Source organism: Phocoena phocoena, chromosome 3 (genome assembly GCF_963924675.1).
Source record: "Phocoena phocoena chromosome 3, mPhoPho1.1, whole genome shotgun sequence".
In the NCBI taxonomy this organism is placed as follows: domain Eukaryota; kingdom Metazoa; phylum Chordata; class Mammalia; order Artiodactyla; family Phocoenidae; genus Phocoena; species Phocoena phocoena.
In genome coordinates this window covers 159,610,964-159,625,652 of record NC_089221.1, presented here as the reverse complement: position 1 = coordinate 159,625,652, position 14,689 = coordinate 159,610,964, and the positions used below count along the sequence as shown (strand labels likewise).

The 14,689-nt window shown below is 57.3% G+C and overlaps 1 protein-coding gene across 1 annotated transcript in view; it reads left to right on the top strand.

The window, feature by feature from the left end:
• The window catches only part of NOTCH3 (notch receptor 3), a 32,586-nt gene that overhangs the window by 5,859 nt on the left and 12,038 nt on the right, over nt 1-14,689 (top strand). Inside the window, exons 3-25 of the mRNA XM_065875446.1 lie at nt 496-638; nt 719-1,057; nt 1,150-1,272; nt 1,350-1,583; nt 2,458-2,613; nt 2,702-2,887; nt 3,507-3,620; nt 3,862-3,975; nt 4,538-4,771; nt 4,892-5,002; nt 5,490-5,682; nt 5,758-5,909; nt 6,138-6,251; nt 6,702-6,857; nt 7,764-7,989; nt 8,393-8,594; nt 8,803-8,956; nt 9,339-9,523; nt 10,124-10,256; nt 10,342-10,599; nt 10,681-10,799; nt 11,248-11,813; nt 13,240-13,572. Of these exons, the coding sequence (XP_065731518.1) occupies nt 496-638; nt 719-1,057; nt 1,150-1,272; nt 1,350-1,583; nt 2,458-2,613; nt 2,702-2,887; nt 3,507-3,620; nt 3,862-3,975; nt 4,538-4,771; nt 4,892-5,002; nt 5,490-5,682; nt 5,758-5,909; nt 6,138-6,251; nt 6,702-6,857; nt 7,764-7,989; nt 8,393-8,594; nt 8,803-8,956; nt 9,339-9,523; nt 10,124-10,256; nt 10,342-10,599; nt 10,681-10,799; nt 11,248-11,813; nt 13,240-13,572 (4,545 nt within the window). The remainder of the gene's footprint in view (nt 1-495; nt 639-718; nt 1,058-1,149; nt 1,273-1,349; nt 1,584-2,457; nt 2,614-2,701; nt 2,888-3,506; nt 3,621-3,861; nt 3,976-4,537; nt 4,772-4,891; nt 5,003-5,489; nt 5,683-5,757; nt 5,910-6,137; nt 6,252-6,701; nt 6,858-7,763; nt 7,990-8,392; nt 8,595-8,802; nt 8,957-9,338; nt 9,524-10,123; nt 10,257-10,341; nt 10,600-10,680; nt 10,800-11,247; nt 11,814-13,239; nt 13,573-14,689) is intronic.

Genomic DNA, 14,689 nt, shown 5'->3' with positions numbered 1-14,689 from the left:
GTAAGTAAGGACAGTTGTCACTCAATTTTGGGCCCACCTGGATCATCCAGGGTGATCTCATCTTGACGTCCATCATTTAATTACATCACTAATTACATCTCTTTTTCCAAATAAGGTCACAGTCACAGGTACTGGGACATGGACCTAACTTTTCTGGGGCCACCACTCAACCCGCTACATCTTTCATGACCCTCATGGCCCTCATGGCCCTCACCACCGCCCCACCCCGGCATGTTGTTTATTAATTCATTATTTGTATATCTTCTCTTTGCCGGACCTGGCTGTGAACATCAGGAAGGTAGGGACCACTTTAATTGTGTTTGCTGCTGTATTCCTCTTGCTAAGAACTTAGTAGGTGCTCAGGGAATATTTGTTGCATGGATGAATGAGTATGTGTGTTTGTTTGCTTGTGTGTTTCTTGTCTTTCTTGTGCGTATCTCTGTGTTTGGGGCCGTCCTGCCCTCACTTTCCCCACCGGGCCATTTCTGCCCACAGGTGCCCACCAGGCTGGGTGGGTGAACGGTGTCAGCTGGAAGACCCCTGCCGTTCCGGCCCCTGTGCTGGCCATGGTGTCTGCCAGAGCTCGGTGGTGGCAGGCACCGCCCGGTTCTCCTGCCGCTGCCCCCGTGGCTTCCGAGGTAAGGGAGGGTCTGGAAGGGAGCCCGGGGCAGGCAAGGGTGTGGTCAGCCCCAGGCTCACCCTTTCTGGTTCCGTCCAGGCCCAGACTGCTCCCTGCCAGACCCCTGCCTCAGCAGCCCCTGTGCCCATGGTGCCCGCTGCTCGGTGGGGTCCGATGGCCGCTACGTCTGCTCCTGCCCACCCGGCTACCAGGGCCGCAGCTGCCGAAGCGACGTGGATGAGTGCCGGATGGGCGGACCCTGCCGCCATGGTGGCACCTGTCTCAACACACCTGGCTCCTTCCGCTGCCAGTGCCCAGCTGGCTACACAGGGCCACTGTGTGAGAGCCCCTTGGTGGCCTGTGCCCCCTCGCCGTGCCGTAACGGGGGCACCTGTAGACAGAGTGGCGACCTCACCTACGACTGTGCCTGCCTTCCTGGTGAGGGAGCTGTACCTAAGGGAGGCAGCAGAGGTGGGGGGACAGCAGGCCAGCCTGGCAATGACCATCCTTGCTTCCTCCTCCCATGCTAGGGTTCAAGGGCCAGAACTGTGAAGTGAATGTGGACGACTGTCCAGGGCACCGATGTCTAAATGGGGGGACGTGTGTGGACGGTGTCAACACCTACAACTGCCAGTGCCCTCCTGAGTGGACAGGTGAGCAGTGGGACTAGAGGGAAGACCTTGGGTCGGCATACACCAGGTGACTAGACTGGTGCATCTGTGTGCCACAGGCCAATTCTGTACGGAGGACGTGGACGAGTGTCAGCTCCAGCCCAACGCTTGCCACAATGGGGGCACTTGCTTCAACACGCTGGGTGGCCACAGCTGTGTGTGTGTCAATGGCTGGACAGGCGAGAGCTGCAGTCAGAATATTGATGACTGTGCCACGGCCGTGTGCTTCCATGGGGCCACCTGCCATGACCGTGTGGCCTCCTTCTACTGTGCCTGCCCCATGGGCAAAACTGGTGAGTGGCTGTTTTCCCTGTAGGCAGCAGGGAGCCATTGATGGTTCTTGAGTAGAGGCAAGGATGGGGTCTGACTTGAGTATTAGAATGATTATGCTGGAAGCTAGCTAGATTTGGGGTGAAGGATAAGCCTGGGAGAGGCCTGGGAGGAGGCTGGCAAACAGTCCAGGGCAAAAACCATGGGAATTTAGAGCTAAACTGTGACTGAGAAAGAGAGGGGGAAAAAGTCCAAAGGGAAGTGGCAAAGGTCAGAGGAGGTGTTTGGGAGGGGGACTTGGAAATGGAGGGAAGGGTATGTCAGACGGAGGGGTACTGCAGAAGCAAAGACTTGATGGTAGGACCCTTTTATAATCAGAAAAAGAATCAGTAGATTTAAAAACAATATGTGGGGCTTCCCTGGTGGCACAGTGGTTGAGAGTCCGCCTGCCGATGCAGGGGACACGGGTTCGTGCCCCGGTCTGGGAAGATCCCACATGCCGCGGAGCTGCTGGGCCCGTGAGCCACGCCCGCTGAGCCTGCGCGTCTGGAGCCTGTGCTCCGCAACGGGAGAGGCCACAACAGTGAGAGGCCCGCGTACCGCAAACAAACAAACAAACAAACAAACAAACAAAAAAACAATATGTGGATGTTTCCAACTTCAAATGGTTCAGAACAAAAGATAGATAAAGCTTATAACAGTTGAATCTATGTGGTGGGTATATGAATAAACTTTTTTGTATGTTTGAACTTTTCACAATAAATGATTGGGGAGAAATAGCTACTAAATACAATGCTGGTTAGTAAAAACAAAACACAAAACCATATTTGGGGGTGTGGGAGCTTTGGGCAGAGCTGGGGGGATATCTGCCCTTGACCTCTACCTACTCCTTCCCAGGACTTCTGTGTCATCTGGATGACGCCTGCGTCAGCAACCCCTGTCACGAGGATGCTATCTGCGACACAAACCCGGTGAACGGCAGGGCCATCTGCACCTGTCCACCTGGCTTCACAGGCGGGGCTTGTGACCAGGACGTGGATGAGTGTTCCATCGGTGAGGGGGCGCTGTCTGAGAGTAGGGAAGGAGGGGAGAGGCGGTGGTCAGCTGGCCACACCTACACCCTCTGTGACTCCTCCTGCAGGTGCCAACCCTTGTGAGCACCTGGGCCGGTGCGTGAACACACAGGGCTCATTCCTGTGCCAGTGCGGCCGTGGCTACACTGGTCCGCGTTGCGAGACAGATGTCAATGAGTGCCTCTCCGGCCCCTGCCGCAACCAGGCCACGTGCCTCGACCGTATAGGCCAGTTTACCTGCATCTGCATGGCAGGTGTGTGGTGGGCGTGGCTGGGGCGGGGCCTGAGGTGGGGAGGCGGGGTGAGAAAAGCCTCAGGCTGGGTGGGGGGGGGAGGGAGCTGGGACTGTGAGGCTGAAGCCTGGGATGAGGTGGAGGCGGAGCCAGAGCAGAATCTTGTGCAAGGTTGCAGGCATGGTCAAGTGGAGCCGTTGAACCTCAGATGGGCTGGGAGTGGAGTCTGGACACTATGGGGTGGCAATGACATGAGGGCAGGACCACGGTCTGGAGTGATCAAGGTGGAGCCTGCAGACAGAAATGCACTGATGCCGGGGATGGGATTGAGGCTGGGCACAAGGCTGTGGTGGGCCCTGAGGCTGGGACCTAGGGACAAGACAGAGTCTGGGGACTGGAGAGGGCAAGGGCTGGTCTGAAGGCAAGGCCCATACGGAGTCTCATAAGCCTTGAACCAGTTAGGGCCACAGCTGAATGAAGGTCCAGCCTGAGTCTAAAAACTGAATGTAGGGTTGGGAGGCGGCAAGGCCAAGGCTCAGGGGAACTGTGTGTAAGTGGGAAGGGGGTACGTCCCCCGTTGCTCTCCCTTCAGACCAGAAGCTAACCCCCATTGCCCTAATCCCCTTCCCTCTACCCCCAGGCTTCACAGGCACTTATTGTGAGGTGGACATGGACGAGTGTCAGAGCAGCCCGTGTGTCAACGGCGGAGTCTGCAAGGACAGAGTCAATGGCTTCAGCTGCACCTGCCCCTCGGGTGAGGACTCTGGGCCAGGGAGCCTGAAAAAGACGAGTCTCTGAAGGGGCAAAGGCTCCAGGATGGGAGCTTATAAGACCGTTAGTGGTTACCTATCGTAACAGAAACCACCTTATGAAAAACATTGAAATTAATTTAAAACTAAGTAAATGGACTCCCCACCCAAACAAGGCAGCTCTGGTGAGAGGTGACTTCCCTGACCCTGTCTGGCCCTCTGTTCCTCCCACACCCCCCACTCCAGGCTTCAGCGGGGCTATGTGTCAGCTGGACGTGGATGAATGCGCCAGCACACCCTGCCGGAATGGAGCCAAGTGCGTGGACCAGCCGGATGGCTATGAGTGCCGCTGCGCAGAGGGTGAGGGAGGGCCAGTGACAAGTTGGCAAGAGTCTGGAGGCGGGGCTAGTGGGGGAAAGGGCCAATAATCACCTTGGGGAAAAGTTGGGGGCAGGGCTGCAGCAAGGCAGGACCTCAGCAGGGCCAATGAAAGAGCCAGGAGGCGGAGCCAATGATGGACCCAAGCAGAGGTAAGGCTGGGGGTGAGGCCAAAGGGTCTAGCAGGATAGGTGTGCACTTAACTGGAGGGGTGGGGTCCGACCCCCTACATCCCCAGGCACCTCCCATGTGTCCCCATTTCCAGGGGAGGGCGAGGCAAATCAGGGCTGATAGTGTAAGGATTGGAAGCAGGGTCACGCTAGGGGTGGGATTTAACTGCGGTAGGGTCCTGGCCAGGGACGAGTCTTGGAGCTTGTAGCTGGATGGAATGGAGCTACATTCAGGGGCAGGGCCTGAACTGAGCCCGCCTCCTGTTGGCTCGATGGGCCGGGCCTGAGGTAGAGCTGAGCCAGAATTGGGCAGAAGCCACGGCTGTGGGCAGGACCTTGGCCAGTGGGCGGAGCCTGACCCTCTGTCCCCGCAGGCTTCGAGGGCACGGTGTGTGAGCACAACGTGGATGACTGCTCGCCAGACCCATGCCACCATGGGCGCTGTGTGGATGGCATCGCCAGTTTCTCGTGCGCCTGTGCCCCGGGCTACACCGGCACGCGCTGTGAAAGCCAGGTGGACGAGTGCCGAAGCCAACCCTGCCGCCACGGTGGCAAATGCCTAGACCTGGTGGACAAATACCTCTGCCGCTGCCCTCCCGGCACCACAGGTGGGGCCGGGGGCTGGGCTGGGGCAGAAACAGTACATCTGGTAGGACACAGAGGGTTCGGGAATGGTGCTCCTGGTAGGGTACAGTGGTGGCAGTCCCTGTCATGTTCCCCTTCCCCAGGTGTGAACTGTGAGGTGAACATTGATGATTGTGCTAGCAACCCCTGCACCTTTGGAATCTGCCGGGACAGCATCAACCGCTATGACTGTGTCTGCCAGCCTGGCTTCACAGGTGGGCAAGTGGCTGCCGCGGAATGGAGGTCTTTATAGGGTGAGGGTGAAATCACCCATCTTTCTTGGCCAGGTTTGGCCCCTCTCTTTGCACACTCTGGTCCAACGAGGTTGTCCACGCTTTGCCCTGAGACAGTGCTTTCTCTCATTGGCGTGTTGTCCCCATATTAGCTCAAGATTATCCTGGAACATACAGGAAGGTGTTCAGACTCAGGGATTGAGGTGTTTCTGAGTGGGGCCAGGGTAACCCTTGGTGGAAATGAAAGTGATTTCATATAAGTTTGGGGACAAGGCAAGGATGATTTGGAGCAAGGTATCTCTGGGTTGAGGAGGTGGGTATCCTAATTTGCACAAGAGATGATGTGTTGTGAAGCAAATGAGATTGTCCTTGTTCAAGGGTGTGGCTCTGCTAAATGGGGCAAGGTTGTCCCTCCCCGGTAGGCTCGGCTATCCTCGTTCTGGGATGAGGTTGTCTGCCTGCTCCCCAGGGCCTCTCTGCAACGTGGAGATCAACGAGTGTGCGTCCAGCCCATGCGGTGAGGGGGGCTCCTGCGTGGATGGTGAAAATGGCTTCCAATGCCTCTGCCCACCTGGCTCCCTGCCCCCGCTCTGTCTTCCCCCAAGCCATCCCTGCGCCCAAGAACCCTGCAGTCATGGCGTCTGCCACGACGCGCCTGGAGGGTGAGGCCTCTCCCCAACCCCTGATCCCCACTGCTTCCCTGCCCTCCTGCCAGCCCTGACTGCCTCCCCCTTCAGGTTCCGCTGCGTGTGTGAGCTTGGCTGGAGTGGCCCTCAGTGCAGTCAGAGCCTCGCTCGAGATGCCTGTGAATCCCATCCCTGCTGGGCAGGCGGCACCTGCACCAGTGATGGAACGGGCTTCCGCTGTACCTGTCCCCCGGGTGTCCAGGGTGCGTGTCCCCACTTTCCCTCCCCAGGGCTGCCTCCTCCCTTTTTCCTTCTCATTTCCCTTCTGTTCCATTCTTCCTTCCTTCTCTGCATTAATACCCGCCCCCCACTTTTTTTCCTCTCCCATCCCTACCCAGGAGCTTGGGAAGTGGGTATCAAGGTGGGGACCTTGTGGGGAGATGGGAAAATGGAATCTCTCAAGAGTGTCTCACTCTGCCTGCCCACTACAGGCCGTCAGTGTGAGCTGCTGTCCCCCTGCACCCCAAATCCCTGTGAACATGGGGGCTACTGTGAGTCTGCCCCTGGCCAGCCGGCTGTCTGCTCCTGCCCCCCTGGTTGGCAAGGTACATCAGCTGCTTCTTCCTCTTCCTCTCCCTCATCTCCTTTGCAACCTGCCCCATACTGGGTGATGCTGGGGCCCCAGAGAGGGAGTCACTCCTGGTCCTGCCTTTTAGGGGAGCTTCCTTCTGGGAAGAAACAGAGCTAGACACAGACACTTACAGCCGATGTGGTCAGTTCAGAAGAAGAGGAAGGGCTACGGGGTTGGGGAAGCTAGGAATCAGGCTGAGAGTTTTGGGGACAGCCTGGAGGAGCAGACCTCAGTCACAGAATGCATTCACCACCCTCTGAAACAAGGAGAAGGCAGTTCTGGAACAGTGTGTGCAAAATGCCCAGAGGCAAACTGTTCTTGCCTTTGTCCAGCTCAGGCTTCAGGTTCTTCCTGAGAGCCAGGTACCCTCAGACCCTACCCTGCGCCTTCTAACCCGCTGTGTTATTTTACTCCCCACCCCCAGGCTCACGATGTCAGCAGGACGTGGATGAATGTGCTGGCCCCTCACCCTGTGGTCCCCATGGTACCTGCGCCAACCTGGCAGGGAGTTTCAGCTGTACCTGCCACGAGGGCTATAGTGGCTCTTCCTGTGATCAGGACATCGATGACTGTGACCCCAGTGAGTTCAGGGGAGCTCTTGGTGGGGGGTGCTGACCTAGGGAACAGGTTCATCAAGCCCCTGCATGTGCCTAGCACTGTGTTTTCATTTCATCTCCACAGTTATCTTACTTTCCCCATTTTGCTCATGAAAACTGAGGCCCCAAAGAGGTTAAGTGACTTGCCCGAGGTCATGCAGCAAGTAGCGGGATGAGCTGGGAGAGGACTCTGAAGCCTATATAGATTGCCTCTGGCAGCACGCAAGTTAGGATTGTGTGTGAAGTATGAGATAACAGGCCCCTAGTGAGTCTTCAGGAGCACTGTTCAATGGACAAATAATGCAAGCCACATATGAGTTAAATTTTTTCTAATAGCCACATTAAAAAGTAAACAAAACAAACAAAAACGGGTTTATTTAACCTAATAACATAAAAATATTATCATTTCAGTATAATCAATTTAAAATTCTGGAGATATTTTACATTCTTTTCTTTTTCATACTGAGTCTTCACAATCTGAACTCTGGTGTCTGTTTGATGCTGACAGTACATCTCAAATTGGACCAGCCACATGTCAAGGGCTCAAGAGCCACATGTGGTCAGTGGCCACTTTACTGGCTAGCCCAGGTCTGGTGGAGACCTCCTGTGCTGAGCCCAGGACTTAAGCAGACACAACTAGTACTTGGCAGCTCAAAGGGACCTTTTTTTGGCTTCTCCAACCCCTCCCCCCTTCCATATAGGCGAGGTTTCCAGATAAGGGAGGGGGTGAGACCACAGAGGGGACAGAGTTTGATCCCCCTGGCCAAATGTGCCCCTCCCAATTAAGCCTGGTTTTCTCCTAATTCCCCTCTACACAAGACATGGCCAGGTCAGGCTGGACTGACAGGGGGGCGAGCTGTGTGACCCGACCTCCTCCTTTCTGACCATAGACCCCTGCCTGAACGGTGGCTCATGTCAGGATGGAGTGGGCTCCTTTTCCTGCTCCTGCCTACCTGGCTTTGCTGGCCCCCGCTGCGCCCGAGATGTGGATGAGTGTCTGAGCAGCCCCTGCGGCCCAGGCACCTGCACAGACCACGTGGCCTCCTTCACCTGCACCTGCCCGCCGGGTTATGGAGGCTTCCTCTGCGAGCAGGACCTACCTGACTGCAGCCCCAGGTGGGTGGGGCCTGTCCTGGGAGTCAGGGGCCCTGGCATCGGATGGGGCGTGGGACCTGAGGAGTGGGGACAAGGGGAGCCCTCGGCTTGGCACCCACCTCAGGACTCTGCCTGATGGGTTAGTGTCCGGGAAGGGGCAGGCCATCTGTTGGGAGGTCACCTTAGGTACCCTGGTCCCTGAGGGAGCCAGGCCAGACCAGGGTGGGGTCTCCACGTGGCTTCCACATAGCCCAGAAGTACCTGGTATATCGGGGCTAAGGGACAGGATGGGGAGGGGCCTCTGCTGGGACTGCAGCTTCTCCTTGGGGTAGGGGTTTTGCCCACTCACAGCTGGAAGGGGCCCATGGGGGAGGGTGGGGCCTTCGAGGGGGCGGGGCCTGACGCGCCCCTCCTTTCCCTCCAGCTCCTGCTTCAATGGTGGGACCTGCGTGGATGGTGTGAACTCGTTCAGCTGCCTGTGCCGCCTGGGCTACACTGGCACACACTGCCAACACGAGGCCGACCCTTGCCTCTCGCGACCCTGCTTGCACGGGGGCATCTGCGCTGCCGCCCACCCCGGCTTCCGCTGTACCTGCCCTGAAGGCTTCACCGGCGCGCAGTGCCAGGTGGGCGGGGTCACTGGAGTCTTGGGGCGGGGAGTCTAGAAGGAGGGTCTGAGGGAGGGGCCTGCTGGGTACTGTGATTGGGAAGCCTGCCTGGATCCTGGGGGAGGAATCTGGAGAGGTATTCTGGAGCCTGCCTAGGACTCTGGAGGAGCAGCTGGGTCCATTTTCAAGGGTCCCCAAGAGCAGACACCGTGGCCTTCCTTTCCAGACCCTGGTAGACTGGTGCAGCCGCACACCTTGTCAGAATGGGGGCCACTGTGCCCGGACCGGGGCCTCTTTCTACTGCCTTTGCCCTTCGGGATGGAGCGGCCGCCTCTGTGACATCCAGAGTCTACCCTGCAGAGAGGCTGCAGCCCAAATCGGTGAGGGGGTGCGCGTGACTGGGTTTGGGGGGCTTGGGAGGGTGTGTATGCACATACTTCCTGCTAGTGTGAGCCGAAGCAGAGTGCAACAAAGCATGTAGACATGGTGGGGATATGTGACTCTGTGACAGCTGGCCAGGACAAGGATGGTGTGTATGTGTATCACCATGAGGCAACCAGGATGTCACACACAACGCTGTGTGTGACCTAGCTGGCGTGAGCTTCAAAGGTGTGTGCATGTCAGTGTCAGGGGATGTGTGACAACCTGACAGAGTGTGGGTGAGACCTCGGTGACTGAAGCTAGTTGGGGGTGTCGGGTGGTGCTGTGTGTGATGTGGGCCGGGAGGAGGGAGCCTGCCTGACGTTGCTCTCCTCTGTCCAGGGGTGCCTCTGGAGCAGCTGTGTCAGGCTGGTGGGCAGTGCGTGGACAAGGACAGCTCCCACTACTGCGTGTGCCCAGAGGGCCACACAGGCAGTCACTGTGAGCGGGAGGTGGACCCCTGCTTGGCCCAGCCCTGCCAGCATGGGGGCACCTGCCGAGGCTACATGGGAGGTTATGTGTGCGAGGTAAGGAGCGCCCAGTGGAGGGGACAGGGTGGGTCTGGCTACACATTTCTGTGTGTCTGTAGCCTGGTGTGCTGTCTCTCTCTAGGCATGTCTGCGTTTTTGCTTTTGTGACTCTGGGTATATCTTTGTGGGTGTCATTCTGGGTAGATCTTAGGGTGTCTCTGTCTGGGTGTACTTCTGTCTTTGGTTGTTTCTTGGACATATCTGTGTGTGTCTCTGTGTCTCTGTGCATGGTGTCTCTTTGGGTATGAATGCATGTGCCAGTGTCTGAATGTGTATCTCTGGTTGTGTATGTCTTGTGTGTATCTGGGTATCTGGGTGTTTCTCATGTGGGTCTGTCTTGTGCATTTGTATTGTGTGTGTCCCTTTGCACTGAGTGTATCTGTAGCCCTTGTGCCTGTGTGTCCTTCCATGTCTGGGTGTGTTTCCATGTACTGGGTGTGTTTCCATGTACTGGTGTGTGTGTGTGTTTCTGCACACTGGGCATGTCTCTGTGTGTTGGATGACTGTATGTGTCCTTTTACACTGGGAGTCTATCTTCATGGCGAGTATCTTGTGTCTCTCTGGGCTGAGTGGGTCCCTGCCTCACCCCCACCGCAGTGTCCAGCTGGCTACACTAGTGACAACTGTGAGGATGACATGGACGAGTGTGCCTCCCAGCCCTGCCAGCATGGGGGCGTCTGCATTGACCTTGTGGCCCGCTATCTCTGCTCGTGTCCTCCAGGAACGCTGGGTAGGCCAGTGTCAGGGTTGGGGGACAGGACGGGAGGCTGGGTTTCTGACCTCTCCTGACTGCTCCCCATCCCCCCTTCCCCTAGGCGTGCTCTGCGAGATTAATGAGGATGACTGTGGCCCAGGCCCACCCCTGGATCCGGGCCCCCGGTGCCTGCACAATGGTACCTGTGTGGACCTGGTGGGTGGCTTCCGCTGCACCTGCCCCCCGGGATACACCGGCCTGCGCTGTGAGGCGGACATCAATGAGTGTCGTCCAGGTGCCTGCCATGCGGCACATACCCGGGACTGCTTGCAGGACCCAGGTGGGGGCTTCCACTGCCTTTGTCATGCCGGCTTCACAGGTAAGCGTGGGAGAGGGGGCTGGCCTGCGATCCTGCCTGTGTTCCCCATTGTGGCTGATCCATGTGCTTCTGCTTGCCCAGGTCCCCACTGTCAGACTGTCTTGTCTCCCTGTGAGTCGCAGCCATGCCAGCATGGAGGCCAGTGCCATCCCAGCCCCGGCGCTGGGGGAGCTCTGACTTTCTCTTGCCACTGTGTCCCGGTAGGTGGGGTGGACACTCACATCAACGTCTCTGGGAGAGGAGTGGGATCATGCCCTCATGGGAGGGTGTGGCTTTAGGGGAGAAGAGGTGTAAGATGGAAGGGGTTTCTGGGAAATGTTGAAATTTCCTGGAGGTTGTGTGTTTGTGTGTGTGTGTCCCTCTGGAATTTGGAGTTGTGGCCTCTTGGGGAAGGCTGGGCTTAATCTGCAAGGTGGGGCTCCAGTGCAAGAGGGAGAGGTTGAGCCAGACCTGGGGAGACTGGAGGTCCAACCTTTCCCAAGTCCTGATCCCCCATATTCCCCTCTCTCTCCCCCTTCAACCCTCAATCCTCTTCTCCACCCTTCCATTTCTCTTTCCTTCCTTCCTCTCTGTCTCCTCTCCTTCTCGCCCTCCATCCCCTGCCCCCGCACTTTTTTTTTCTCTCCTTTCCCCCCACCCAACCCGCAGCCGTTCTCCGGCCCGCGCTGCGAGCGGGTGGCACGTTCCTGCTGGGAGTTGCAGTGCCCGGTGGGCGTCCCGTGCCAGCAGACGGTCCGTGGACCGCGCTGCGCCTGTCCCCCGGGGCTGTCGGGTCCCGCCTGCCGGGGTTCCCGGGGGTCGCCACTGGGAGCCGCCAATGCCAGCTGCGTGACCTCCCCCTGCCTCCACGGGGGCTCCTGCCGCCCGGAGACGCTGGCGCCCTTCTTCCGCTGCGCGTGCGCGTCAGGCTGGGCTGGGCCGCGCTGTGAGATACCTGCAGCGGTGCCCGAGGCCCCCGAGGAGCCGTCTTGCCCGAGAGCCGCCTGCGAGGCCAAAAGCGGCGACAAGCGCTGTGACCGAGAGTGCAACAGCCCAGGCTGCGGCTGGGATGGCGGCGACTGCTCGCTGAGCGTGAGCGACCCCTGGCGGCAGTGTGCGGCGTTGCAGTGCTGGCTCCTCTTCAACAACAGCCGCTGCGACCCCGCCTGCAGCTCGCCCGCCTGCCTCTATGACAACTTCGACTGCCGCGCAGGCGGCCGGGAGCGCACCTGCAAGTGAGCCGGTCCTCACTCTGTGTCTTGTCTGTCCATGTGTCACATCTGACCATCCATGGGCCCTGCCTCTCTATCGGCCCATCCGTTTAACTTGGTCTGTCAGTCAATCCTTAATCTGTCTGTTGGGTTGTCCCTTCACTTGACCCATCTGTTTCTTGGTGTACCGTCTGCGCATCCATGTGTCACTTGTCTGTCTGTCTTCCCATTCCTGTGCCCTGTCTGTCCATCCTTGTTCCCTGCCTGTCTTATCAGTGTGCCCACCTGTCTGTTCATCCATGTGCTCCTTTTGTCTGTTTTTTTGTCTGCTTCTGCGCTCCATCTGTCCCTCCCTATGCCCTGTTTGTTTGTCTTTCTGTCCATCCACGAATTCCTTTTGTCCCTCTATACACCCAACCGTCTGTCTGCACACCTGCTTGTCCATCCTTGGACCTCATCTGTCCATCTGTCTGTCTCTATGCCAGTCTGTCCATCTGTATGCCCCATCTGTCCATCTTTGTGTGCCACCTGTTCATCCATGTGCCTCTTCTCTCTGTCCTTCTGTCCATTCACACACCCTTTTTGCCCCTCTATATGCCCATCCATCTGTCCATGCTCCTGCATGTCTATTCCTGCCCCTCTTCTGCCATTCTCTATGTCTGTTCATGAGCCCTGTCTGTTTGTCCTATGCATTCCATCTGTCCATCCCTGTGCTGTGCTCTGTGTGACCCTCTGTGTGTTCCTCTGCCTGGAACCCTTCCCTTACTTTTGTCTTCCTGTCCTCATTCCCACCCTCACTCTCCCCCTTGCTCATTCTGCTCCAGCCACCCTGGCCTTTCTTCCATTCTTCAGATTCCCCAGGCTTGGCCCCACCTCAGGGCCTTTGCACTGGCTGTTCCCTCTGCCTGGAATGCTCTCCTTCAGGAAGCCACATGGCTCCTTCCTCACCTCCTTCAAGTTTTTGCTCAAGCAATGACCTCAGTGAGCTCCTCCCTGGCCACCCACCCCCAGCCTTATTTTTTTCCTTAGCATTTAATTCCATATAGATGTGTGTGTGTGTGTGTGTGTGTGTGTGTGTTTAAATTTAACCTAAATTTAGCCTTTATTGGTGTGTGATCGAAATGCTGTATATTCTGCTCATTCATCTCCTTTAACATCCGTCTCCGCCCACTGTAATGCCAGCTCCACGTGGATAGGGATTTATGTTGGGGCCATATCCTTAGAGCCTACAGTAGCGCCCAGCACATAACAGGTGGCTCTCAGTAGTTATTGACTTATTAATAGTTACAAAGCAATGGCTGTGTTTGCAGAAAGCCTGTTACATTCCACAAGCACGTGGATACATTTCCAGTTCTCTGCGCTTGCGCTGTCTCCAGGGTCTGGGTGCTCTGTGGTGTTTGCGTGCAGTGGAGCTGGAGGCTCCCTTGACCTCGCCCCTCTCTGTCCCCAGCCCGGTGTATGAGAAGTACTGCGCGGACCACTTTGCCGACGGCCGCTGCGACCAGGGCTGCAACACAGAGGAGTGCGGTTGGGATGGACTGGACTGTGCGGGTGAGGTGCCAGCTCTGCTGGCCCGAGGTGTCCTGGTGCTCACTGTGCTGCTGCCGCCGGAGGAGCTGCTGCGCTCCAGTGCCGACTTCCTGCAGCGGCTCAGTGGCATCCTGCGCACCTCTCTGCGCTTCCGTCTGGATGAGAACGGCCAGGCTATGGTCTTCCCTTACCACCGGCCTGGTCCTGGCTCCGAATCCCGGAATCGGCGGGAGCTGGCCCCTGAGGTGATCGGGTGAGTGACTCCCCCCAGGGGAGCCATGGTGCCCACGCAGACGCTAGGCCCGGCGTGGGAAGGGGCACCATTCCTCAGGTCTTGTGCATTTATTTCCCTTAACATCTGGGAGAGCCTTCTTGGCAATACATACAGCGTCATACAATACATGCATCTCAGTCTTGGCACCATTGACATTTGGGGCCGCATCATTCTCTGCTGTGAGGGGCTGTCCTGTCTTGTGCACTGTAGGATGTTTAGCAGCATCCCTGGCCTCTGTCCACTAGGTGCAAGCAACGCACCTCCCCTCCCTTAAGATGTGACAACCCAAAATGCCTCCAGACATGGGCAAGGGTCCTTTGGGGGAACAGAATAGCCCCTGGTCTAGCACTACTTCCTTCTGGAGAGGCAGGAGTATAGCAGAGTGTTTAAGGGCATGTGTAGTTTTTTGTTTGCTTTAGAAATGGAAAATATAGAACTCTCCTGCTGGGGGCCTGGCAGAGGGGCCAGAAGGGAGATGTGGCTTCTGAGCAGAGTGGGATGTGCCACAGGGAGGAGGGCTGGAGGCTAGAGATGAGGGTCAGGGCCTCTGACTGGGTATGGCTGGGATGGGGGAGATGGAGAGGATAGTTGATGGATGTGCCAGTCCCTGGCTGGGGTGACTGAGTTGCTGGAAGTGGTCTCATCAAGATGAAGACACAGGGTGAAAGCCAGGGGTTACTTTGGGGCTTCCAGAGTGATCTGGGGGTCTTGGAGAGACGCTCAGGAGGCAGTTGGGGTCAGAAGATTGAGAGAAGAAAGAAAAAAGGGTTTGGCAATCATTGCATCCATGGGGGGGACACAAAGAAGTGGGGAGAGATGTGGGGACAGAAGGATCATCTGGGGACACTGAGTCCTGAGGATTGGTTGAAGGAAATTAGCTCAGAAAAGAGAAGGAGGAGAGCCAGGGCCCAGGGCACTGGGTATCCCAAAGAATGAAAATGTTTGGAGGGTTGGGTTCCTGGAAGCAGAGCCTGAGATGGAGATTCAGATACATGTGATGTATTGGAAGGGTGCTCTCAGTAGACAGGGAATGAGGGAAGTAGGATCGGGCAGGGGAGGAACTGAGGCAGGAGGTAGCCTCAGCCAGGGTCCGGCC